Below are 25,154 nucleotides of genomic sequence, written 5' to 3'. Positions count from 1 at the left end.
CTCTTATTTAAACTCTTAACAGTTTACATCTCCCTAGAAAAAGAGTCTGACTGATATGGCATTTGAGGATTACTAGTGGTAGGATATATTACTGGTTTTGCTCAGTGTGAAATGGAAATACATGTCATCCAGAAATCTTTGGAGGGGCAAAGCTTCTTTGGAATCTTGTATGAATATACCATTGTAAATTTGATCTGAATATATCTTGGGAAACTGTAGCGAGAAGTGACACAGATACAGATTTTCATGTCATTTTTCTGAGATAACTAAGATGACTTGCCATGACTGAGAGCATCAACAATTCAGTGCTAGTGGCAATTGGTTGTCATAATTTGTGATTAACTGATAACATGAGCTTGTATTAAAGGTTGCCATACCAAAACTTTGAGAATGACATAAGCAGATATCAGGGGAAAAAAACTATCCTGAAATGTTCCACACTCCCATGTGGTACACTATGATTGTTTGGGGGAGTGTGACTTAACTGTAGGGTTTATTAATTCAAGACATAAAAATTGCAGAGCTTTCTATGATGAGCAGGATGCATACCTGACGTTAGGAGCAAAGTTGCTTTTCTTTGCAGTTCTCTTACTCGCTTCCTCTCTTAGATGAGTCTTCTGTAGTGCTCAAAAGCGAACACAGGTTGTCTTTCCTTGTCAGTGACTAAGCAAGGAGGGAAGAGTTGCAGTTTTGCTACTTTTCTGACCTCTCTAGATCATAATACTCTTCCCAATCAATAGCTTCTGAAACCAGAAGAGTTGCATATTTTATTCTTTTGCTCCTGTGTTCTCCTTAACTTTTTTTTCCTCCCTTTGGTGACACTTCTCTGTTTTTCTTCCTCTTAGACCATGGTATTGTATTAATTGCCTGACTTCTCTTCCTTTGCTATTCTTTTCTTTCTCGTGCCAGATTCCTATCTCATCTTTGTCCTTCTATCTTCAGCTGTTTCTCGTTTTTTGCTTTCTGCTGTTTCTGTAAGATTTTCAGACCCTGTAGTTAGGCACCATGCTGGACTGTGTTCCCAGTGTACCACTCTTTCCAAGGTGCTTTTAAGAGAAAGAGAGAAAAAGGGTAATGGAACCTGCTTTTGGTTCTGCCAAAGAATTTCCTTGCAACTGGAAGAAATGGTGTAATGTTTCTGGTCTTCATTTGCTTGCCTTTCTGATGGTAACATTGCCAGCCTCCTTTAGATTATTGCAGTGCATCGTCTGTGGAAGTTGGAAAAGTGGTTTTGGTTCTAAGTGAATGGGGCTGTTGAAGCTCTTAGGAAAATATACTGTGGTTCACCACATATGCCACTGAGAACTAGTAAAATTTGGGGTGCTTTGATTCTGCTCATTAGGTGTTTATAAATCACTCCTTCCAATCCTGCTCCCTGTTACTCTGGCCTAAGTGCTTGCCTAGCTGCAGCAATCACTAGGCTGTCATGCCAGCTTTAGCCTTGCCTGCTTTGTTAAAAAAACAAAAACAATAACACACAAAAAAACAACACAAAACCACAACAGAAAGAAGTGAACCACAAATGACATACCCCAATTTGAGGCCCACAGGAGCGCATCTTATGCATTACCTTGCCTTGCCGTGCTTTCCTGGCAAACACAAGGGCATGCTGCCTTTCCAGCAGCACGGTGGCACCAGGCTTAGTGACTCCCTCAGGATCACAAACGAGTACGGAGCAAATGACGATGTCGTGTCACTTCTTTCTTCCTTTAGAATCAGCAGCAGCAGAACCAACATCAGCAGCAAACAGCACCTCAGCAGCAGCCGCAGGCCGCGCCGCAGCAACCGCAGCAGCAGCAGCAGAACAGCACCCAAACCAATGGGACGGCCGGGGGCACGGGTGCAGGCGGAGGGGGCGCGGGTGCAGGACTCCAGCACAGCCAGGACTCCAGCCTCAACCAGGTGCCTCCAAACAAGAAACCACGCATAGGGCCTTCAGGCGCTAACTCAGGCGGGCCTGTCATGCCTTCAGATTATCAGGTACCTCTTGAATTTTTGCTGCTTCTGATTGCGGGGAGGCAAAATGTCGTTTTCTCTCTTCCCCGCTGCAATAAAAAAAAAAATCATGTTGTAACGAGTTTTCCTTGTAGCCGTAGCAGGTATGCTCTGATACGTTAGGGCAGTAAAAAGGTTTTGCGCTGTGGTTAGTAATTTCCGATACAAAACAAGTTATATCTGCTGCACCCCATTAAGTGTTGAGGGCTCAACCACCCCAGGAGAGCACTTAAGTATGTGCATAGCTTTATGTGAGAATAATCTTAGCGAAGCCACTGCAACTATTTCATGAATGTAAATGCTGCATCATATCGCATTCAAAATACTTGGCTCTTGGCAAGGTTAAATCCTGTGTGAGAGGCAGATCCTGGGAAGCGAATCAAAATTAGAGCCAGGCTTTTCCCTTTGGTTTCTGCTTTGTGTTACCTGATATCATCTCACATATGGAACGATTCTGTAGTTTGTTCCAATATTTCCAATATCTTACTAAATTTACTTCTAAAGTTAAAGAGAAAATGCATGTTAGCACACGTTTTGGCTCATCGGTATGAATCATGCTGAAGCAGGGCGTGAGCATGCGCAATGTCTGTTGTGGCCGGAGTTGAATAGATTTCATGTTTTTCACTTCAGTAGCATTCATACGTAAAAGACGTATCACCAAATTGTTTTGGGACTTGCATGTTTGTCTCTCTCTCATAGAATTATGATGCTTTCCTCTGAAAAAGTGACACTAAATGTCCAAAGAGTTGATTCAACCAACTTCTTCAATACTTGAAGAATGTGAAAAATGAGTCAAAAGCAGATTAGCAGCAAGGTAGCTAGTAAAAGTGTGTTTTAAAGCATGTTAGGGATTCTGTTTGCTACCAACCTTCATGAGTATACCACCTTTAAGAAACATGTTCAGGCTATTTTAAGCATAAAATAAACAGCTCTAATACAAAACAAAGAAGCTCTGGAATTGCTTTGGCTTCTCCACCCATACCTCCTCCACATGCAATTGATTTCTCAGTGTCAGACATTTTTCTCCTTTTTCTGTTTTGCTCTTTTAATTACAAATGATCACACAGATACTGAGGGCAATGCAAGGGTAAAGACAACAAGGTTTCCTTTTTGAAAAGTTCCAGGCAGGCTCGAAGTCTGGACTGATCACTACAGCTGTCTGACTAATAGTATTTATGGCTGGCCTGTTTTGATCTGTATTTTGAGAGCTGATATGCTGCATTTGATGATGTCCATTACAGAATCCTTACACAGCTCTCCAAACTGTTGGCAAGATTCCACCTTACAAGTTTTTAGCAGTCTAAATCTAATATTTTTTGAGATGGTTAAATTCTTTTTTTTTTTTTTTTTTTTTTTTAACCTCCCATGACCCTTTCCTTCTAGAATTTAACAGCACAGGCAGCAAAATAATGATCTGTATGCTCCCCTTACATCACTTACTGAACTGTCTGTTCTGATTATCCATTTTTAAATTTGGGTTTGGCTGTCTGCCCTTAAATTCTAGCTGACAGTCTTCTGTTCCAGAGAGGAATGTCTGCAATTTGTCCAAGTCCGACTTAGTTCTAAAATAAATAAATAATTTTTAAAAAAAATTCTCTTCTGCAGAATAAAAATAAGCGTGAGCAGATGTTCTGTAGTCCTGTGCATCAATTTTACTCCATTATATTCCAACTCAGAAGTAGGAGGAAGAATTGCTTTGCTTTGAGTTTCATTTAGCTGGTTACCTAATGTCTCTGTTGAATTTTTTTTGTGATTTGTCAATACCAATATCAATATGTGTTACTTTTACAAATGACAATGGGAATTCTCTCTTAATTTTTACTGAACGTTGCTTATATGACCTCAGGTTTTTTGCTTAACGTGATAACGTGGCGTTTTCATCCAGAACCGATTCCTATACGATCACAGTATTTATCATAATTCTTCCTTTTTTTCCCGGTTAAAAGTTGCAAAATTTTGTGCCAAATTATGTTTCAGACACTTGGTAAACATTCTAATTACACAGGCCAAACACAGCCTGGTTACTGATGGTGTACGTGCCACTGAGAGAGATCTCTTTCAAAGCTGGTGTGCTGCACTGTCCTCTCCCCAACTGCTCCTTGTGAACAAGTGAAGCTGATATTGATTATATTGATATTATATTGAGATACAGTGGTCTAGAAGATGGACAGTTATCTCTCTCTAATATCACTAATCTTCACCTTGAAATCAACCTTCAGTTTTCTATCTTTAAATAGAACATGGAAAAAATAATGCAGTATTTTTAGGTTTTAGTATGTTTTCAAGTTTATGTGAAATTAAAGATAAAGCTATGTAAGAAAGGGCAGAAATGTTTTGACAGTGCCTGAACTTTGGGTTCTTGCTCTTCTTCATCTGGCTGGAAAGCTGTCAAGACATTTTCATAGCACTCCTGGTTGGGATCTGATGGTTAGATGAGACCACTGACTTGTCTCTTACCTGCGCCAAGCAGATGGTTGGTCTGTGAAGAATGTTGTATTCTTACAGACCCACTTGATCTGTGGGCTTTCCTTTCAGAACTTACATTTTCCAGATATTTTCCATAAATAACTCCTGATCTTGATATTTAGTCAGAATGTAGGATTTTAATACTCTTTCTGGATGATCATTGTTTGACACAGTCTTTCTAATAACTGTAAGGCATAGGCAGGTAGAACCAAGCTGTACACAGTGAAAGAAATCTTTATTGAAAGATGCCTGAGCCTGCACTTAACTTGGCTGAAAACAAATGGCTTGCTGTCTGTGAGTAGATGTACCATTTTGTTTTGTAGATTCATTTTTTGTGGATTGGATTGTAGGGTTTACTTTGCTAGAGAGTCTCCCATCCATTAAGCCGTACCTTTTGCACAAAGTGATTTTGCAGCTCGTTATTAATTCTTGACAGGGAATAGCACGATAATAAGCATTCAAATTAAACATTCTGGAGGTCACAAATTATCCATGAACCTGGGTTGCTGAAATTGAGGTCCTCTTAGGTAACATCTCAAACAGTGGAGGAAAATTATATTTAGCACAGACATATAAATTTGAACACACACATGCCCATCATTAAGCAGCTGTTTTCCAGTAATTAAGGCAACAGGTTGAAAGACTCACCTAAAATTATAATATTTTATATTATCATTTTCCTGGACAAAGGTCCTGTCTTACTGGACATGTTCATTGTGTATTTGTACTTCAAATAATTGATGTGCACATGCTGTACTTTTAAATGTCTGCCGATGACATGGTGTATTTTCTGGGCTGCGTTAAGGCTGATTACAGATCAGATTGATTACCTGTTTATGGGACTTAAAACAGTAATACCTTTCAGTTAGTTTCTCCAACAGCCAGATTTTAATGAGCTTCAGAGAGCTTGAAAGTTTCCTGTGCTGCACAGTCCTAACAGGCTGTTTTTCATTTCCCTGATCCCATTCTCTTTTTTCTCCAGCACTCCAGCTCACGCCTGAGTTACCAAAGCAACATTCAGGGATCTTCTCAGTCCCAGAGTACAATGGGCTATTCCACATCATCTCAGCAGAGCTCTCAGTATCACCAATCTCACCAGTCTCACAGGTACTGAGAGGCTTAACAGACTGCACTCAAAAGGAATGGACTAAAAGCCAGAAGTCTCCAGCAATATGAAGTTTGTGATGATGAGAAGAACCAAAAATATGAACTATGATGCAGAACTGAAATTCTCAATTGCAAAAGGAAAACTTTACTTACTGAAGACTTTTTTTTTTTTTCCTGCCCCTTTATTGCCATAAAGGAGATTTTTGTGAAGTTTTCCTTCCTCCCTGCCCTTGCATGTGCTCTATTGTGGTTACTCTAATGAACCCTTCTGATCTGAACCCAGCACTTAACTTCTTTAACCTTTGGAATTTTGAAGGATTCCTGGTGCACCTTCCTTTATGCTGTAGTGATTGCCATAAATCTGTCTTTTCAATCTCTTTGATGGGATTTTAAAGTTTTAAAATCTTGAACTCCCAGGCTTTCAAGCTTGTATATAGTTAGTTTTATACTAGGCAAACCAGTTTAGCTATACAGGTATATTGCACCTTTTTAAAGCACTATGTTATTTTCACAGGATATTACTGTTTTGCTCATGGATGTCAAGAACAGCAAAATTTTACTGTTCCAGAGTATTTTACTATTCTGTTTTTATTAGTCTAGTTTTCAGGCGAGGTCTTAAAAAGAAAAGAAAAAGAAAAAAAGAAAAAGGAAAAAAGAAAAAAATGACCCAAGTCTCTGCAGCAGCAAATATGCTTCATGCTACTGGACTGAACTCCAGACAGAAGATTGCTGATATTATTTAACTCATTCACATTGAATTCTTGAAATCACAGTGATCGTGCTCTGACTAGTTTTAAATTAAGTGTTGTTTTAAATGGAACAATGACTGTCACATAAAAAGGAGATGCTTTCAGGATTTGTTGGAACAGAAAAATGGAATGTCTTCCCAGGCTGGACACCAAAATAGTTGAGAAAACGTTTTTACTGCCCTCAAGTTTCAGGAGGAATGTGGATGATGGCTTGTTTTTCTGTTAAGCAGCTGATTAATGTATGTGAGAGTTCTATAAATGTAGCTTCTCTTTCACATTCCTGAGTATGACAGAAATACTGAGACTTATAAAAGCGAATACGTTTAGTCAATTTTTGTTAGATTGATAATTAAGAGAAATTATTGTGCAGTTTGAAAAGCATGTTGAAAATTCTTCCTTTTTCATGTCGGTGATGCATATTCTATGTCCCTCACATTGCTGTGATTAACCCAGATTAGTTACACCAGATGCGCTTGATTGCACTGAAATGTTTCTTTTTCCCTAGAGCAAACATGTTTTGATTGTGCCTAAGGACTGTAAGTGGATGGGTAGCTGGCAGAAAATCCCCAGTAAATAAGCAGCTTTCAGAAGCGTGATCAGAGAATCATTGTCCAACTTCAGCAACCACAGTTATTTGGAGAGAAGCAACTTATAATTTGGGACAGCTTCGTTTTTCCTTCAGCCATCAGAAATAAGGAGGTCTTGTTGCAGAAAACCTGGAAAAACCATTAATGCTGTTCGAAAGCTGCCGACGATGTAACATCAGCGAGCTTCTAAAGTTGGTGTCCAGAGAAGGTGTAATCAGAGGAGTTTATATGTGAATAGTCGGTGTTACAACCACTTATACTGTGTTCTCTTCTGTAAATATTGCAGTACTTACCTGCACGCATTCACATTGAAGTTGTGCTCATACCTAGGAAGACATGTGGGTCTGTTTGCTCTGAGGAAAATGCTTTTTAGCACAGCTAGACAGGAATTTGATTTTATTGGGTTATTAAAGTTGACCCAGTCAACTTTATTGTCCCCTTCCCCCTCAAAAATGTGTTGTTTTCATGCCTTTAGTGAGCAGTTGGCTTGTTTGGCCATGTCCCCATCATGCGACTTTGACAACACCCAGATTCTCTGGAAAAGAGAATAAAGTCTGCTTTTGTCATCAGATGGGTAAGAAGGTGGTGGAAATGAAATGAACCAATTTGGAAGGAAAAAAAATGCAGTTGTTTTCAGGGAAAAATAATCTCCCAAGAGATACTTTTAATGCGTAGATCTTGAAGTGCTACGCGTGTGTACCCGCCCCAGTAACCTGTTTGAGAGGACCGATCTTAAGTATTTTATTTCAGTGAACCTGGGGTTCCATTCTTTCCATAAGAGAAACATCCTGCTCTTACTGATGTTAGCATGAAGGACCTTGAGCTGATAGATATTTGGCCAATGCTGTAAAGTATCATTTTTTAATATGTATTTGTGACTTGAATTACACATTTCTGGAAATTAACCAGTGGAAGAGTAATTGTTGTCTCCTCCCAATTTAAGCCTTCAGTTCTGCCCATATCCTTTTCTCTCTTCCATTACAATCACCCAACGTTTATTTCCCCTGCTGTGACCTGTAGCAGATCACATAGTAGCAGGGAGATGTGTTTTGTTTCTGTAGGGTTATGCTGGGCTCTTGTGCCAGCAAGGCAAAATCGTGGTGTAGATTAAACTGTGTAGAGTGTGAAAACTTCACAGCAGTGTTAGGTCCTTTGGTTGAGTGTGCTTCCAGCTTCTAGAGCAGCTGCCATGCCCTTTGCCCAAACCGAACTGGTATGTGTGTTTGTTGGCCCAGGCAGATGGTCCATACCCCAGTCCCCTCCAGTTTTTGTGCAGAAGCAAAGAGCTGAGCTGACCTCTTCCATCGCCTTCAAAGTAACAACTGAATGGAGAGTTGAGCACAAGCACAGGTGTCTGCTGGAAAATGCGTGCTGTGCATGCTTTGCTGGTTTCTTTGTCTTCTGTTTGGGAACTAATTTGCCTTTTCTTGTGAGTTTGCAGTGCGTTTTTGGGGTGGCTGGCAGTCATAGTGAAAGAAGCCTTGCTTTTCAGGGGTAATTTCATGAGGTTTGAAGAAGCGAACTGTGTAGTGTGTCATGGGAAGCCAGGGCCATGTTATTTTTTATTAGTTTTTGCTCGTGCAGTTTGGTTAGTACTTCCCAGCTTTGTCTTTGCCCATAAGCTCTGTTCCCTCACCAAAGTGTGGCGTGTTGGTACCCAGGGAGGTGAGGGACACCAGCAGAGATGTTGGCTCCTTCCTGCGTGCGTGGCGGCAGAGTGGGCTGCTGAGCACAGCTTTTCCCATTGCGGGCTCAGAGGCAGTGGCTGTGTTGGGAATGGAATAGCAGCCTGGTACACGTGGGTGAAGTTCATGTAGCACAGACTGCACAACGAAGGAGAGATGTAGGGAGAGCTGCAAGTCCTGCACTGTATCTGTGACACTGTATCTGGGGAGGGGGAGGGAAGAGCATCCTGAGCGGGAGGGGTGGTGGGAAGCTAGAAGTGTTCAAATTGTATAATATTTTATATAAACATAATAAGCTTAGTTCCTCTTCATAATCTTCAGGAATGGTACTTTAACACCATTAAGCAAAGAATTGTTTTAGGGTTAAATAAATGTATTGTACATAAGGCCATACGTAATCTTCTAAAAATGTCGCCAGACAGGAGCGATGTGTATTACTATATGAAAAAAAAAAAGTCCTTAATGCACTGTTATCTCCTAAATATTTAGTAGTAAATTAATACTATTTAATTTTTTTTAAAAATTTGTCTTGTGTAGACACTAAAAAGTATTACACAAAATGTGGACAGAACGTGTCCTTTTTAACAGCAATTTAAAGAACTTTTTATATACGTAAGGTAGTATACTTTTCAAATCGTTCTAGTTGTATTTTCCCATGTTTACTATTTGTGGAGGTGTGCCTGTCTCTACTCAGTTACTTTTTTCTAATGATTTCATGCACGCATCTTTCATTTTTGTAGCTTTCATTAGGAATTATTGCGTATGCGCCCCATGCTGCCACAAAACTTTGCCGCTTTCCATCAGTGGTGGCCACGTCCAGCAGTGCCCATGCCGATGGGCTCACGAAACCACAAAATGGAATACTTTTCTCATTCTAGAGTTAAGAGTTTACTGCTTTTAAGTTGTCCTGATGTCACTCTTGAAATGACTGTTAAAACTAAACTTTGAGTCCCTTGCATTCATTTTATATTCTTGGTTGTAATGAAATGAAATTGACTTTGCTTCAGTGTGAATTTTTTTAATAAAATAATATACATTTGTAATAATAATAAAAAGTTGAAATCAAATAAGAGTGCTGAAAAGTTTTTGTAAACATTGGCTTTCGGCTACAAACAGGGAAAATACAGCCCACAAAATTGCACTTGTAATTACATTCAGGATGTTTATGATAGCGTACACCACAAAAAACAAAGCTTGCAAAACCTCAGAGTTGAAATTATAGCTTTCAAAATGTCCACGAGGATATTCATGGGTATGTGTCTATCAAAATAGAATAAAGCCTTCTGGAAAACGGAATAGATGGAATAGTTCTTTTAGGTTTTGACCTCTGTTGAAAAGTATTCTATTATGCCACACTGATGGCACTTGTTGAGATTTGTTGTTGTTAGTGAGACAATCCTACAGATCAGTTTTCTGGGAATTAAACAAAAAGTAAAGAATGAAAAGGAAAGCTATTTTACTGCATTCCAAAGCTAAATGTCATCCTATTTCTTCCTTCCACTGGACGTTGGGGGATTTCAAGTATTTCAGTTGACAACATAAAGAGTGCAAGCTGGAGCACGTTGGTATTTTTCAAAGTGGCTTTCTGTGTGCTTTGCTACTCTGTGTATTTCCATTCCAAACAGTTGTTGTTTCACGGACAGTGAAAGTCCCACCTATTTTCTCCATAACGGTTATGTGGCTAAGAATGGTTGGGGTCTCCTTGCTCTGCAGTTGATGTTAAGAAAGAGACTTCAGTTCCCTATATGCCTTTCAGATGAAAGTGAGATTAGGATTAGCCTTTCACAAAAGAAAATACTAGCAGAGGAGTTCTGAATGATTTGTACTTGCAATGCCTTTCACCCAGAAAGATCTAAAAGCATTTTAAAGAATCAAGGCCATCACTTATAGGATGCGGGATTATGAGAAGGCTTCCTGTGTAATGCTAAAAGATGAGCTGAACAGCAAATGTCTTTAACTGTAATTTTATCTGCAACTTGGGTACAATACTGCTTTCAAGTCCGTTTCATGGCCAGAATAAAATGCATCCACCTCAGGCACCTTGTGGATGAACACGTTACTTCAGCCTCAGTACAACCGGGCGTCACCAGCTTTCTACCCCTCATAGTTTGCTTTCCTATCTGTTTTTCTGTCAATGCCTAGTCAGTTGCTTCACAGAATGACAGTGATTAGAGGTTGGCTGGGACCTCTGGGTCCATCTGCTCCAACCCTGCTCCAGCAGGGACACCTCCAGCAGGGTGTCCAGGCCCACTTTCAGGCAGTTTCTGAAAATTTCTAAAAAGGAGCCTTCAGCCTCTGGGCAGCCTGTGTCAGTGCTCCATCACTTACAGTGCACAGCAGTGCTGCCTGGTGCTCAGACAGAACCTCTTGTGTTCCAGTTCCACTGCCCCTTGCCCTGGCACTTGGCACTGCTGAAAAGAGCCATCTTCTTTGCACCCTCCCTTCAGGTTTTGTAATCAATTTGTAAAAATTGGTGAGGTCCCCCTCAGCCTCCACTTCTTCAGGCTGAGCAGGCCCAGCTCTCTCAGCCTCTCCTCACAGCAGAGGTGCCCCAGTCCCTTCAGCATCTCAGTGATTCTCAGTGTGGATGTCCTTACAACCTCACGTGCTGGCTCTGTCCCAGTCTACATTCTGCAGCACCCCTGACTGATTTTCTTGCCTGGTCATGCAATCTAGAGTCTAATTCAGGCTAACATTGATCTGACTTAGTATCATCTCTTTTATGTCCCTGCCATCTAGACAACTTACATTTCACAGCATCTGGTAAGTTGTGCAGTATACTGTTCATTAGGCTCTTGCTTTGACTTGTTGCTTCCTGCATTACTGTTCTGGCTTTGTCATCTTTGTTCCATTGGATGTGAAACTACTCTCTTTACTTTCACATCACTGCCAAAGCCTGATGTGAGCCCATGCCCAACCCTCTTACTCAAATGAAGTTATCTCCTGGTCTGATCATCTCATCAGATCAACTTCTATGACCCTCATTCTAGATTTCCAAATAAGCATTTTCATGCTGCTTCCAGTTGCCCCTTGTTCCTGTTGCATAAATTTTTGCAGAATTCCCTCCTACGTATCACCTGCATCTCTTGTTGAAACACTTTTAATTTCATAGGTATGGAAGTTTAATACTTAAAGCAATGGATATCCTAAGTTGTACCTGTTGTGTTAATGGATATAGTCGCAGTGGATACAGTCTCACCCATCCATCACCTTCCACACACCCGTGAGCTCCCTGAGACAGGAAGGGCCCCTTGGTCCTAATACAGTCATTTCATGCCTGGTGCTTGGAGGCATTCTATTGCAAATAACAGCCACTTGAATACTGTGCTTTTTACTGCTGGGCAACGTGCAGTAGTAGCATGAGAGCTGATTTCATGTGCTGTTTGAACACAGAAGACATCATATTGGTGCCAAGTATTATCAGTTTGATCTGGCTAGACTTGGAACTCCAGCAAGCACCATTCCAATAGCCAACAAATTACAATGTTAATTACCTGCAATGTTTTTTAGCAGGTAGGTACTGTTCTTTTACATTTCAGAGAGCTTCACGTCCTTAAGACTGATTTATTTTGTTATTGTAGTAGAAACAAAGAAAAAGTATTACTGTATGGTAACTGCAATTATTTTTTCATTTGCAAAATAAATACTTGTTACAACAATGATTGTTTGAGGTAGATTAAAACCAGCAACAAAGTTCTGAAAGATCAGTGTATGGTTATGGTTGAGCTGCTGAAATCGCTGTGTGAGTCCCACAGTGTTTATGTAACAGATACTCAAGATAACCAGAGTAGATTTTTTTAATGTATAATCATTATTATTTGAAGTCTGAAGGCAGTACCAATCTACCTAACAATTTCAATTTGATGTGCTTGACTTAGTCTACTGTAGGTAAGTTTCTCTAGCTTCTGGTCAGTAACTGGCCATTTCTGTGGTTATTCAGTGTTCTTTAAAGTATCTTGAAGGAGATAGAGAACTTCGGGAGCACGTCAGCTACATATGCATGTTGTGTACAGGGAATATACAGCTGAAAGAAGGAGTGACTAAAGGAACTGGGACTGTTTAGTCTGGGGAAGAGGAGGCTGAGGGGAGACCTTACTGCTCTCTTGCAATATCTGAAAGGGGCTTACAGCGAGAGCGCGGTTGGTCACTTCTCACTGGTGACAGGTGGCAGGACGAGGGAAATGGCCTGAATTTGAGCCAGGGTAAGTTTAGGTTGGATATCAGGGAAAACTTCTTTACAGAAAGGGTTGTTAAGCACTGGAATAGGCTCCCCAGGGAGGTGGTTGAGTCACCATCCCTGGATGTGTTTAAAAATTGCTTGGATGTGGTGCTCAGGGACATGATTTAGCAGAGGGTTAGAGTTAGGGTAGTATGGTTAGGTTGTGGTTGCATTGATAATATTTTAGGTCTTTTCCAACCTGAGGAATTCTACTCAGCAGTGCAGCCTTTAGCTGTATCGTGTCATGATGCTCTGTAGCAAGAAGTTACATGAAACCTTTAGCTTTGTTCCAGTTGAGTTTCAAAATGGAATTTTGTTCTGCTGATTCCAGCAGTGCACGTTACTGAAAAATGTAAGTTAGTAAATGAGAATCTGCATTACTTTTAAAACACAATTTTTCAAAGTAGGGAACAAAGAAATCATGCGATTGTTGCTGACTTCTGGACATGGTGTGGTAACAAGCAGTAACCCATTCTATGCTCTCTTCATCTCACAGGGCTATAATGCGTCATACATAATGAAAATCTCAACACATGAAGCACTGAAGAGAGGAATTCTTCATAGCTATTCTCAACAGGTGAAGTTTTAATAGTAGACTAGATCCTGCTGAATGATGCAGGGATTGGAAGTCCTTCCAAAGGCATTGCATTGGTCAGATTACCTACATCCACCAGTAGGAATTTATTGGTGCATTAGAGAGCAAAGGAGCAGCAGAATTGTAGCCTTTTGGTCTTCTAATGAAGTGATAATGCTATCAAGTTTAGGTGGCAGTTCTTCAGAACACAATAAACTTTTAAATAAGTACATTTTAAAATGTGTTGGTTTTTTAAACATTTACATCCTTAAAATGCTTTCCGTGGTATCTGTGCAATGCGGTTCTGGACTGATGACCTCTCACCCTGAGTGCTTGACCTGCTCAGGGGAGCTCTGTTTGGAGCTTCATGGATCATTTACACAAGTGGACACTGAACTTTAACCTGCAAGTTTTTATGTTTGATAGATAGTGCTACAAGGTGACTGGAAGTCATCAGATTATATTGTTATTGCTGGGCTGTACAGCACAAAAACATCTGGTTTTGGTCTTGCCATTGTCTAATATGATGTAGAATGAGTCGTCTGTGAAATTGTAATTATAATTTTCTGTTTTCAACCTCCTTTAATTGTACAAATTGTTCCTGCACTGGTACAGAAGAAAGAAGGATAGTTTCCAATGTTTTGATTTTGGCAGTAAAAGTCAGAATGCTAGCAGAGGAGAAAGCGAGAGATTGGGGTTTCTCCTTGCTGGTGCCCTCTTGTTGCAGAGATCCGGGCAGGCAGCACTGCTCCATGGTGCTGTGCGACAACTGCAGTGCTTTGAAAACATTTGAGTTTCAAAGAGAAAGATTTAGCTCAATGATAACCATCACAACTGTGTAAGTTATACTAAGTTGACAGAAGTGAGTCACCTTTACAAAATTCTCCACACAGCAAGTAAGCTGACTCAATCGTGTCAAAAAGCGGGCTTTTGTCGTACTGACCCATAAATGCATGAATACTTGCATAGTTTATGGTTTCAAAATACTCCCTTTGGTAATAATAGAACTTTTGTTTAAGAGTTTAAAAGTTTTTCTAGTTATTGTTGGGTGGTTTTTTGTAGCTTACAATATCCCACTAGCACAGAAAATAAATCCCTACCCATTTACAAAACAACGGGGACATCTACTAACATGCCCTGGAGGATACGTCCCACTGCGGATGGACAAAAGCTGCTTCTTGCAGTGCTGTTGCTGGGTGAAAGCTGGAAGTTCCCAGTGACTTTGAGGCAGTCAGTCCTGGGCAGCAGAAATGGAGTCACTTCTGTTATCATCCAGAGTGATACGGGGGTTGTGTTTGTTTGAATCGTCTGAGATCATGACGTCTATTGTGTTTGCACGTTGGCCATACACTTTCATCTCTTAGAACTCAAATCTTGTGTGATAACGTTTACATATATTTAGTCTGTGGAGAAATACTCAACTATGACTTGTTAATGTAAAGCTCATAGAATAAGGACAGTGGATTGTGTGTGCTGGAAGATATAAGAAATGACCTGCCAGCTAGATCAGAAGCAGGCGTATTGTCTCCCCCCTGGTGTGCCAAATTCATCTATCAGTTGCAGTGTGTCATGCTTTTATTAATAATACACAGTGGCTGTGCTATTCCAAGACTGTTATCACTGCAGCTTCTTGTATGTCAGAGCTGAGGTATTCCATATGTATTCCACCCATCTCCTTCACGTTTTGCACGGTGCTATGAGAAGGACAGTAGTTCATTGTTCTGTGGCTCCATGTAGTTGATAGACTACCTTGAGAATCCAATCCAAAGAGCACTGTAGCAAGTATTCAGTCTTGCCCTTGTATGGACTGATATTCCAGAATGTTGAATGGGCCACACTCGTGGAGAGGACAGGGCAAGAGAGTGGAGTAGGAAGGCTCCCTGCTTTTGTGGCATCAGGGATGGACTCTGGGTATGCCACATGTGAATGTCAAAGCAAAAGACATCCATGCTTTTGGATTGTAGGCTCTTGCCAGACAGGGGAACCTCAGCAGTGTGCTTATTTAAATTATTAGGAAATGTCCTGCATGTATTTAGGTTGGCATGGCTAGTAAAACCATGTTGATGCTGATAGTCATCTGTCAAGTTTTGTCAAGTTTTGAAAAAAAAGGGCCACATTTTTTCTGCATCATTCCTCTTGTGCACATATTTAAACATGGAGGTAAGGAATAGCCTGTTTCTCAAAAATGCAGAAAGAAATCAGGATACTCCATGTAGCCAGAATAGCTCTGTGTACTAAATATAACAGTGCTGAGCATTCATACAGGGGGTTTCAGGTTTAAATGCTGCAGTGCAGCCTAGGATGCTCAAGGCCAGAAGTCCCCCCTGTGTAACATGATTGCTTCCTTCAGCCAGTGCCAGATCAGCTCCCAGCCCAGGACCTGCTGGTCGGTCACTTGGTTACCTGACCTAAATAAGGTGTCCTGCACAAAACCCACTTTTTTGGCACTCCACATGCACAGACTATTGCATCTGCTTGATGTAGATGCCTACTGTAGCAATGTAGACATTGGCTACAGTATTTGCAAACTACTGTGTTGATTGTTCCTTTGAGAAGGGCTGGAAAGTGGTGGGGTTGGCACGGAGGTCCTCTGGGGCTGCCACTTCAGCCACAAGTGCAGCACATGGGGCAGAGCTCTATTGAGAAGCCTCCACACAGAGACGGAAAGGGAGATCATCCAACCCCTGGCAGCGATGGGCCCACCTTCTGCAAGATGTCAGCTCAAGGTGCAGTTAAGTGGGAGTCTGAGAAAAGGTGCCGGAAATCCCTGAGGTAAGCTGGCAGAGGCTGGGTCCTGCTGCTGCACTGCTCCTACCTGGGCAGGAGAGACTCTGGTGTTTGGGTCTTTGTGAAGATTTCATAACTTTCGGGTCACCATTACTCTTCACATCCATTGAGTGAGCATTTGGCTCTGAAGGGCCCATATGGGAAAGGCAGGAGTGGGGGCCCATGTGAGGGCTGGATTGCTGTAAGGTGACACACCATTGTGGCTCAGTGGCTGTGGGCCCACACCAAGAGGCCCATCTTCCAGCATGTTTTATGCCCAATGGTTGCAAGGGAAGTCCAAGTCGTCCTGTGCTTGAGTGACAAGCTGGCCAAATGCCCCTTTCCACATTGTAGCTCAGCTCTGCCCAGTCCTGCTGGTACGATCCTACACAAACCCACTCTTTTCTTGACCCCCTGCATCCCGCACCTGGGAATATGGTTTTACAGCTGATGGAAGATGCACAAACACAAGGTATATTCAGGGAGCCCCTGGGTGTTTTGTGTCCCTTTGCTTTTCTTGCCAGATAGGATGTTCTGTCACTAGTGCTGTCTGAGGCCTGGTGATCCTGGGGAGCTGTCTGACAACACTGTTGTTTATTGGTGTCAGGACAGATAAAAGTATGGCCCTTTTTAGTGTATGCCCTGAGCTCTCACAAGGTAAAGTCTTCAGATTTTCTTACATATTATACATCAGTGGGTGGAAGCACTGTGCACTGCAGACATTGTCTGCCATGAAGCTCGATCTACTGCTCAGAGAACATGAGACCAACGGAGGAATTGCATCTTACTGACTTGCAAGTCAAGTAGAAAGGACTGATGGAAACCCAGGTTCCTTGATCGTGACAGGCAGAAGACAGCTTGCAAAGGTTCAAGGCTCCCACAGGCTACCTCCTAATTTCACAGCAGCCTTCCTAAAATACCTGACAGGACGGTGACCTGATCCTCCTGCCAATAGTGAGGAGGTGTCTGAGGGAGTGAACAGGAAGGGAACCTCCATAGCTGCAGGATGGGCCTGGCCACTTCAGTGTGAAGGGACCCTCAGAGTCACACCAGCTGGAGCTGCACCTTCTTGTCCCTGCAAACCTACCTGCCTGCCCCAAGGGGCAGCTGCTGGTGGGCAAGGGCAAACATGCATAGATGCACTTTGATTCTAGTGACCTTACCAGTTCAGGAGAAGATTGCTAAGCCTTGCTATGCCCTTGGAAATGAACACTTTGGCTTCATTTTGCAAGTGCTGATAGAGAATGAGTGCAGGTTATCCGGGGAGAATGCAAACCAGGCCACCCGTGCCCACTGGATTGGATAATGTCCTGAGGCTGGTGAGAGGCGGGGATGGCTGCTGGGCCTCAGGAGGTTCTTCTTTATACTTCATTTACTACCTGTTGATTTACACCTGGCTGGGGTCTGAGCACGCATGCATGATTCATGCTCACATGGGCAGGTGGGAGCGGCTCCATGATTTTCTTCTGAATCACTCCACACTGTCACCAGACCACGTTTCAGCAGCCACGTGCATGCGAGACCCAGTGGGCCTGGTGGGAACAGGCTGGGACAACTTTTCTTAGTTCTAGTAACAGCGACAGGGCCTGAGGAACAGCATGGAGCTGTCAGGGGAGGGTCAAGTGGGGGTTAGGAAGATGTTCTTCACCAGAGGGCAGTGGGCATGACCCCAGGCTGCTGGGGTTCAAAGAGTGCTTGGATAATGCTCTCAGACATAGGGCTTGAATACTGGTCCTGTGAGGAGCCAGGAGCTGGACTTGCTGGTCCCTGTAGGTCCCTCCCCACTCGTGATATGCTACAATTCTGTTTCTGTGAAACTATCAGGCAGTTCTGACCTGTCTAATATAAACCTATTGGCTGCCTCACCTTCCAGCAGCTGGCAGGAGCATGTGCAAGCTGAAGCATGAGGAAGGGCAGTAAAGCAATGCTGCCCACCAACACCCCAGCATGGCCATGGAGTGAGGCCTGTCCCTCCCAAAGAGTTTTGCAGCCCTGCCAGCATGGGGTGGCTCTTTAGGAAGCTGGTGCTGTTTATCAGTTACGTGTTTGTTTTGTGGGCTTCTCCTTGATAGAGAACTCTGTGGAGATGTTGAAATTTATGCTTCTTGACAGAAGTTTGGCTGAAAGCTCTCTGTCACATAAACCACAAGCAGTTTTAGCATGAGTCGGAGCCAATCGCTTTACCAGAGCATTTCAGAGCAGGCTGTGCTGATTGCATGGGGAGGTTTCAGAGCAACGCTGCTGCAGTTGGATTTGCTTTTGCAAACCATTCCTTGAGGCTTGAAGACAAAATATTTGCAACCTAGCAATTGCCACTTTCTGCTTGACAAGCCTCCAGGAGACTGCAACAGGTTTTGTAAACGTGGTTTTGCTTGCCTGTATCCTGGCCAGAGAGCAATACCCACGCCTGGGTGAATCGGTGCAGAGATGCTGAGTCTGAAATATGTGGTGCAGTATCTGCCTGTTCCTGGTGCTGGCACTGCATCTTTGATGCTGGGCCCTTTTTTCTACACAGGCTAAAAGAGAATTTAATGTTGATGTTATCAGAGCAGATTGCCCACGTGGTGTCAGAGGTGATGCAGGCAGTACCTGCTTTTCCTTCGTTTTAAATCTCAAAGTACTTCTCTGGGCTAAATGGCCATCAAGTCACTGAGCATGGCACTCCTCCAGCCTGCTGGTATTCAAGCATAACACTGTGCACCCTCAGCTGAACAGCTGATGGGCTCATCAACCAACTCCTTGCAATGCTGCAGGCTCCCACCAAACCTCACTGCACTTGCCCACACATCCAAGGGCTGCTTGGGTGCCGCAGATGAAGGGGCAGGAGAGCTGGGAGATATTTGTGCTGTTTGGATGGAACAGAGAAGCTCAGGAGCCAAGTGTGATGGTGAGGACCTCTGCCGGGGGTTGCCTGCCATCTGCTGGCAAATCCCACGGGATGAATGGAGTCTGGGTGGGGAACTGAGAGGGAAGCTGTGGTGGTTTTACTGCCTGGTGCTGTTCTGGTGGGACTATGGGAGCAGGGCTTGCCAGGGTGATGCTCCCAACTGACATAGCTGGTGGCTGGATTAGCATCCACCCTCTTCTGTAACCTCATCTCTGGTGCCTCTGTGAAAAGCCAAATTCAACACTGCCTGCCTTTGTACTGAGTTTTTTTTTTTATTATTATTTCCGTGATACTTTCTGTTTTTTCCTACCAGGATTGAAATAGGATGGGTTTTGTGGCTGGAGTAATGATGGACAGTGGTTGCAAGTAGGGCCAGATGTGTGGGACAGCTTTTGGTGAGGTTTTTGGGAATGGGAAGTTTGTCCATGAAAAACCAGGAGCCAGTGTTCCACTCCTTTCCTATATTTTGAGCCATCTCTGAATTGAAGCCATATGGGGGCAGCTCAGAACTGCAGCCAGGAGCAGTGCTGGTGCCATCAGACTGGTGTCCCCAGGTGCCACATCTGGCTGCTTTAGCTCCAAGGTTACAGGGACTGGTACTTGGCATGCTTACTAGTCCATCTGACTCTCTTGCACTGGGATCACCACGCAATGTAAAATAACTCTGCCATTCTTGCTTAATGTCAGGAGGAAACTACTGGCAAGTTGTTACAAAAAATACCTGTGCAGTGAAGTGCTGGTTTCATCTGCTTGTTTGTTTAACCTGAATTGTTGCATGTGTTTGTTAGCATCAAATTGTTTTGGTCCCCCTGCTGTATATGATTTGTTTATCTTAAAGATACATCCTAATACACTGCCTGTTTAATCTGCTGAGTAATACAGAACCATAGAATCATAGAATGGCTTGGGGTGGAAGGGACCTCAAAGATCATTTGGTTCCAAACCCTGTGCATGGGCAGGATTGCCACGCACTAGATCAGACTGCCCAGGAACCCATCAACCCTGGAGTTGAACTCCTCCAGCTGTGTATCAGCAGCTCAGTGAGCCCAGCTACCAGCAAGAGATAAAGAGGATACTTTGTGTGCAGGATTTGGACACCTGGTATTGCAGCTCTCTGGGGAAGCTCAGTGTCGGGAAAAGGAGCTGCAGCTTTGCTCAGCATGGCTGCTGCACATTTATAGAGCTGCAACTTTTGCTCTTCTTTTGCTTTTCTTCACATTAGCCCTGCAGAGCAGTGGTTTCAGGTGGCCATAACACAAGATACACAGCTCCTTGAAAGGTTGTGCGGGTGTTTTGGTGCTGCACCTGCTGAGAGTGCAGCCCTAACAGCAAAACAGCATCTGCAAGCAAATGAGCTGAGTAGCAGCAGCACAGCCTCATCTTGAAAGGAAATTAGCAATGTAATATTCTTCATGGGGCAGCCAGGACTTGTAGGTGCTGTGTAATAATGACAATGATAATAATAAATCTGATGCTGAGGTGGTGCAGTGAGTGCCGAATGCTGGGGCCCTCAGGTGTAAGGGGCTTGGTGGGATGGGGAGGGCAGAGGAGCCAGGGTTGGTCCCTGGGACTGAGGAAAGAGCTGGGGGCCATTAATTAATTAGCAGTGGGCACAGTGGGTGTTATGTCAGCCCGAAGCTGCATTATCTCCACAGGCATTTCCTACTAACCCACCTCCCGTGTGATTTAGACGTATCTGTTGCTTTTTTTAATTTTTTTTTTTTTTTTTTTTTTTAACACTGGCTTTTAATGTTCTCACAAGAGTCATTTACCAGCTGCTGCAGCTCACTCTCTGCCTCATACTGCAGCCCAGCTGGAAGCGGGACCTGGTGTCCTGCAATGCTGCAGGGGGGCAGCTCAGTTTTCCCCCCATCTCTGGCCACGACCAGCGCAACCCCAGCACACTGCTCTGGGCCTGGCAGTACCTTACCTTCTGTTTCTGTGTCTGTCTTTTGGAGGCCTCTCTCCGAGGGCTGGCTGGCTGGCTTTCTGTCTCTTTTATGGGATTCTAAATTTGTTGGCCAATGCTCATTCTCTTCATTTGGTAAAACGCTTACAGCCCTTTGCTAAATCTGAATGGTTCCTCTCTAGTTTGGGTTTCTGCCTTCCTGAAGCCTGAAGCCCTAAGGAGAGAGATACTTTGAGTCCAAATTAGTTGTCTGGAAATTGTTCTCCAAGGAACAACCATACTGCTGGCTGTGCTGGAGGTAAGGTTGGGAATGTAATCACAGTCATTTCTCCCTTCTGGGAGGTTTCAATGTTACTCTTTGTGGCAGACACCCATATCACTGGGTGATTGCATGGTGTTTGGTGAGAGGGAGAGCTGATCCAAGATCCCTGTTTCCACAACTGTGATGCAGGCTCACATAGGTGCTGTCTTAATGCCCAGAGCACAATCTCTGTGGTCTCAGCAGCATTTTCCTGGAAGACAACTCCGAGGGTCCCAGCAGGAGAGAAGGCTGATGGAGCAGATGGCCTCAGGATGTGGTTGAGAGAAGGGGGGCTCATTGCCCCCTTTGCCCCAGGGAGGCCTGCAGGGCTGTGCAGCTGCCATTTTCTGCTGTTCTTTGCAGGCCAGGAGCTGGGCAAATCCCCCACCACAAAGTGCTCAGATGTGTCAGTGCCAGCCAGGCTGCAACTGTGCATCTTGTGTGGGATTGGATCCTGGGCAACGTGGGGATGGCTTGGTGACAAGTATTTTTCCAGGCAATGGAGATGGAAACATCCAAGAAATGCACCTCCCCAGAATGTCTTCCAGTGGGATGGGCAGGAGCATGTTCAAGCAAAAGTGTTTGTGCAGAAAAAATGTTCTTGGGTGTAATCCTTAGAGCGTCTGGAAGACAGTGCTCAGGCCTCAAGAGTGCTCGGGTAGTTGGAGCAACAGCAGGGGAGGCAGCAGCTGTGGTCTGTGCGCTCTGAGTCGCTGCTGGCCTGCCTGCAAGGTTACAGCCAGGGTGGCCTTCCTGCCCTGCTGCTCTTTGCCTGTGCTTGGACTATATAATTCCTATAAACCACTCTTGCCCCAGTATAAATGATATATCAATAAATCAGAAACGGCAAAAATATTGCTATGGCAATTTCAGGTAGAGTTTAGCTAGATCTGCTTCATTTTTTTCTTGTGGTTAGGTTAATTTGTAGAACTCGCATTAGCTGTGAGGTGGTGAATATCTCTTTTAGAAGCAGTACTCCGAGGGCTCTTGCAGGAGCTCCTCTGCATCCCAGAGGTTTAGCTTATCCCTTGCTGCAGGAAGACAAGTTTGTAAAACAAAAGAGATCAGTTCAAGGAAATGTGATCACCAAAGATGCCTCCAGCATCTTGCTTTCTTGGAGGTGGAGCTGGATATTATTTGTATGCTCAGCAATACCACATTCTCCTGATCTCTCTGCTGTGCAGACTGAACAGTGCCCATGATAAGCAATGCCTTCAGGGCCTCGCTCACATACTCATTCCAACACACACACAAAGGAAGAAGAGATGCAGTAAAAGCTGCAGGTTTTGCACCTCTAGGAAGGTAGTTGGATCCCTTGTGTGAGATCAGAGTATTAGTGAGGCTCTCTGAAACCCATGTCTGCAGAAGCAGGTGGTTGTCTGGAGACTGACTGACTCTCTGATTTATTATTTTTGCTAGTTTTCAGTCTTTTCTCAAGCAGGCTGTCATGCTGCCTCTGGGATGCAGATGAAGCATCACCATCTACTGGCAGTTGAAAGGATAACGGCAGAAAAATGCGGCAGGTAATGAAATAAAGGAATGGGCTGTACTTTTGCTAGATATCTGCAAGAACTACTGCAGGGAGGGATGAAAGGTGCTCAGAGCTCTGCTTTTGCACCACCTCACCATGTGGTTTCGCTCTGCTGAAGCCTTCTTGTCCACTCTGGCACAGTGCGTGCTTGGCAGTGACTGTTTGTTGGAGTCCCTCTTGCTGTGTTTGCACCTGCCCTTTGGTCTCATGTGCAGAAGCAAGTGACAGTCCCCACACTGTTTGCCCAGGGTCTGTGTGCTGTGCTGGGTGATGCCCTTCCATCTCTGCAGTGTCTTCAGCCAGCCTGGACGCTTCCCAGCTGTTTCAACCAGGTGTCAGTGCAGAAAATATGCTGTTTCTGCAAAGCCCTTTGCAGCAAAGCAACTAGTAGATTCAGCACAGGGGTGTGTGAAGATAGAAAGATGCTATACTCCCTGCCAGAGAAGCTGCAGGTGCCCCATCCCCAAGGCACTCAAGGCCAGGTTGGATAGGGCCCTGGGTAAGCTGAACTGGTGGGTGGCAGCCTTGCACACAGCAAGGAGTTGGAACTGGGTGGGTTGTGATGTCCCTTCCAAGCCACACCATTCTGTGATTCTATTTGTTGCCCCCATTCACATGTGTTGCTGGCTTGCTGCAGTCCAGCAGGGATGTGACAAGTCATAGTGACATGAAGGAGATGGGAATCCTCTCTTGATATCAGGGGATGCTTCAAAGCCCACAATTTTGCTGTTGTCCTTACTTGAAGAGTGGAGCTGAGCATGGCCATGGCTTTGCTTGCTCTTTCCAGAAGCCCCCCAGGGAGAAGTGTGGAGTCCCAAAGCCCATGCACAGACCTTGAAGTGGGAAGGCAAGGGTGATAGTTACAGAGGAAACTCACTTCCAACAGCAGCTCTTGCCCTGTCTCCCCATGATGCTTGTGGCATTTGGCCCTCCAATAGAACTTTGCCTTCAGTTTATGTGCACAGCTTATGGAGGTGACAACCCTTCTTGCTGCGTGTGTTCTGAAGCTTGTGCCAATCTTCATATTGCTGCTGCAAGACTGCTGCCTTTAGGGCTCAGCTTGGGCAGACGCACTACAACGGCTGTTGCTGTCAGGTGCACAGGAGATGTATTGCTCCTCCCCAAGGTTCTAGACCTGTTGTGCTGAATACTTCTAAGAGGAAATGATAGGAACACCAGTGCTCGGCAGATGGGTCATGTTGTCTCCTAAGATAGACCCCACCAGGCTCTAATAAACCTTGGCTTTGCATTTGATTGCCACTTGAAAGGGTCTGTTCACAACTACCTCTTGATATTCTTCCAAGAGTCTGTAAAAGGGCTGCAAACAAAGAGGGAACAGGGACAAACCCACCCATCCTTAGGTTGTTTTTCTTACTGAGGACACTATGACCACCATTTCTCTCTGCCAGCTCTCAGCAATCAGAGGAACAGCTGTTGGGCCAGGAGAAGCAGGTTATGCCAGGGGCTCCTCTGATGCTGTCACATTATGTTTTAATGTTTGGGGTTTCAATGATCCACAAAGCAGTGTATCAACTTTTGTGTGAAAGAAACATCCCCACATCCTTGGGAACGGCAGTGAGTCCCCGATCTGGAAGTGCAAACCTGGCAGAGGGTGCTGTGAGGTGCATATCTCCTTGTGGAGTGACCATGGAGCTGTGCTGGGCGGCTGGGTAGGACGTGTGCGCTCTGCTGGAGCCTCACCAAAGCCACAACCTTCCCACAAAATACTTCAACATCACCAGATTGGTAAATTCTAACAAAGAAAATATTTCAGCTGATTTTTACCTCCACCCTTCTTTCGTGGGTAGCACATGGCACAAAGAGAATGTTAAAATTGCAAATAAAAATCTATTAACTGTAAAAGGTGAATCACACACCCTGTGCATTGTGATATGGCAATAACTGTATGACTCTCTGCTATACAACCATTTCCCAGCACAAACGTATAAAGGAGTAGGAGCAAGGATGCAGGGACAGTTTTACTTCTGGTTTCTTATAGTTTTTTGGCTCTCAGTTTTGCCAAAAAGTAAGCATCCCTTTTTAATGTACTGGTTTGACACACCTGTGTCCTATCTCAAAAGCAAAGTGGCTTGTGAGACAGGGCCAGCACAAGAGGACAGAAGCCCAGATACAAAGCAGTTGTCTTTGTTGGTCAGCAGAAAAGCACGTTTTGGGAAATAGGGCCACCCTGCAGGCTGGGAAGTGCAGCAGTGCCTTTCCTACCCTGGAGCAAGGGCAGCTTCTCTGCCAGGAGCACAGGAGGGTAGAAGTAGATTTTCTCACTGCTGCTATAATCATTGAGATTTCTGATGTTTTCTGGTTGTTTTGCTTTGACTTATTTTCATTGTAGCCAATGAAGATGCTGAAAACTGCCATTG

General features: G+C 43.8%; 1 protein-coding gene across 2 annotated transcripts in view; it reads left to right on the top strand.

Moving 5' to 3' along the window:
• The window catches only part of CDK19 (cyclin dependent kinase 19), a 112,656-nt gene extending 105,695 nt beyond the window's left edge, over positions 1-6,961 (top strand). For both annotated transcript variants that reach the window (XM_042814240.1, XM_042814235.1), the window contains 2 exons: positions 1,714-1,980; positions 5,444-6,961. In XM_042814240.1, coding sequence (XP_042670174.1) covers positions 1,714-1,980; positions 5,444-5,575 — 399 coding nt within the window. In that variant the 3' untranslated portion in view covers positions 5,576-6,961. The remainder of the gene's footprint in view (positions 1-1,713; positions 1,981-5,443) is intronic.
• The last annotated feature ends 18,193 nt before the right edge of the window (positions 6,962-25,154 follow it).

The sequence above is a fragment of the Centrocercus urophasianus genome, unplaced genomic scaffold (assembly GCF_019232065.1).
Source record: "Centrocercus urophasianus isolate 14NV4802_14NV808 unplaced genomic scaffold, USGS_Curo_1.0 seq_10, whole genome shotgun sequence".
NCBI classification, from domain to species: Eukaryota; Metazoa; Chordata; class Aves; order Galliformes; family Phasianidae; genus Centrocercus; species Centrocercus urophasianus.
The sequence above is the reverse complement of the archived record's forward strand: the minus strand, read 5'-3'. Positions and strand labels throughout refer to the sequence as shown.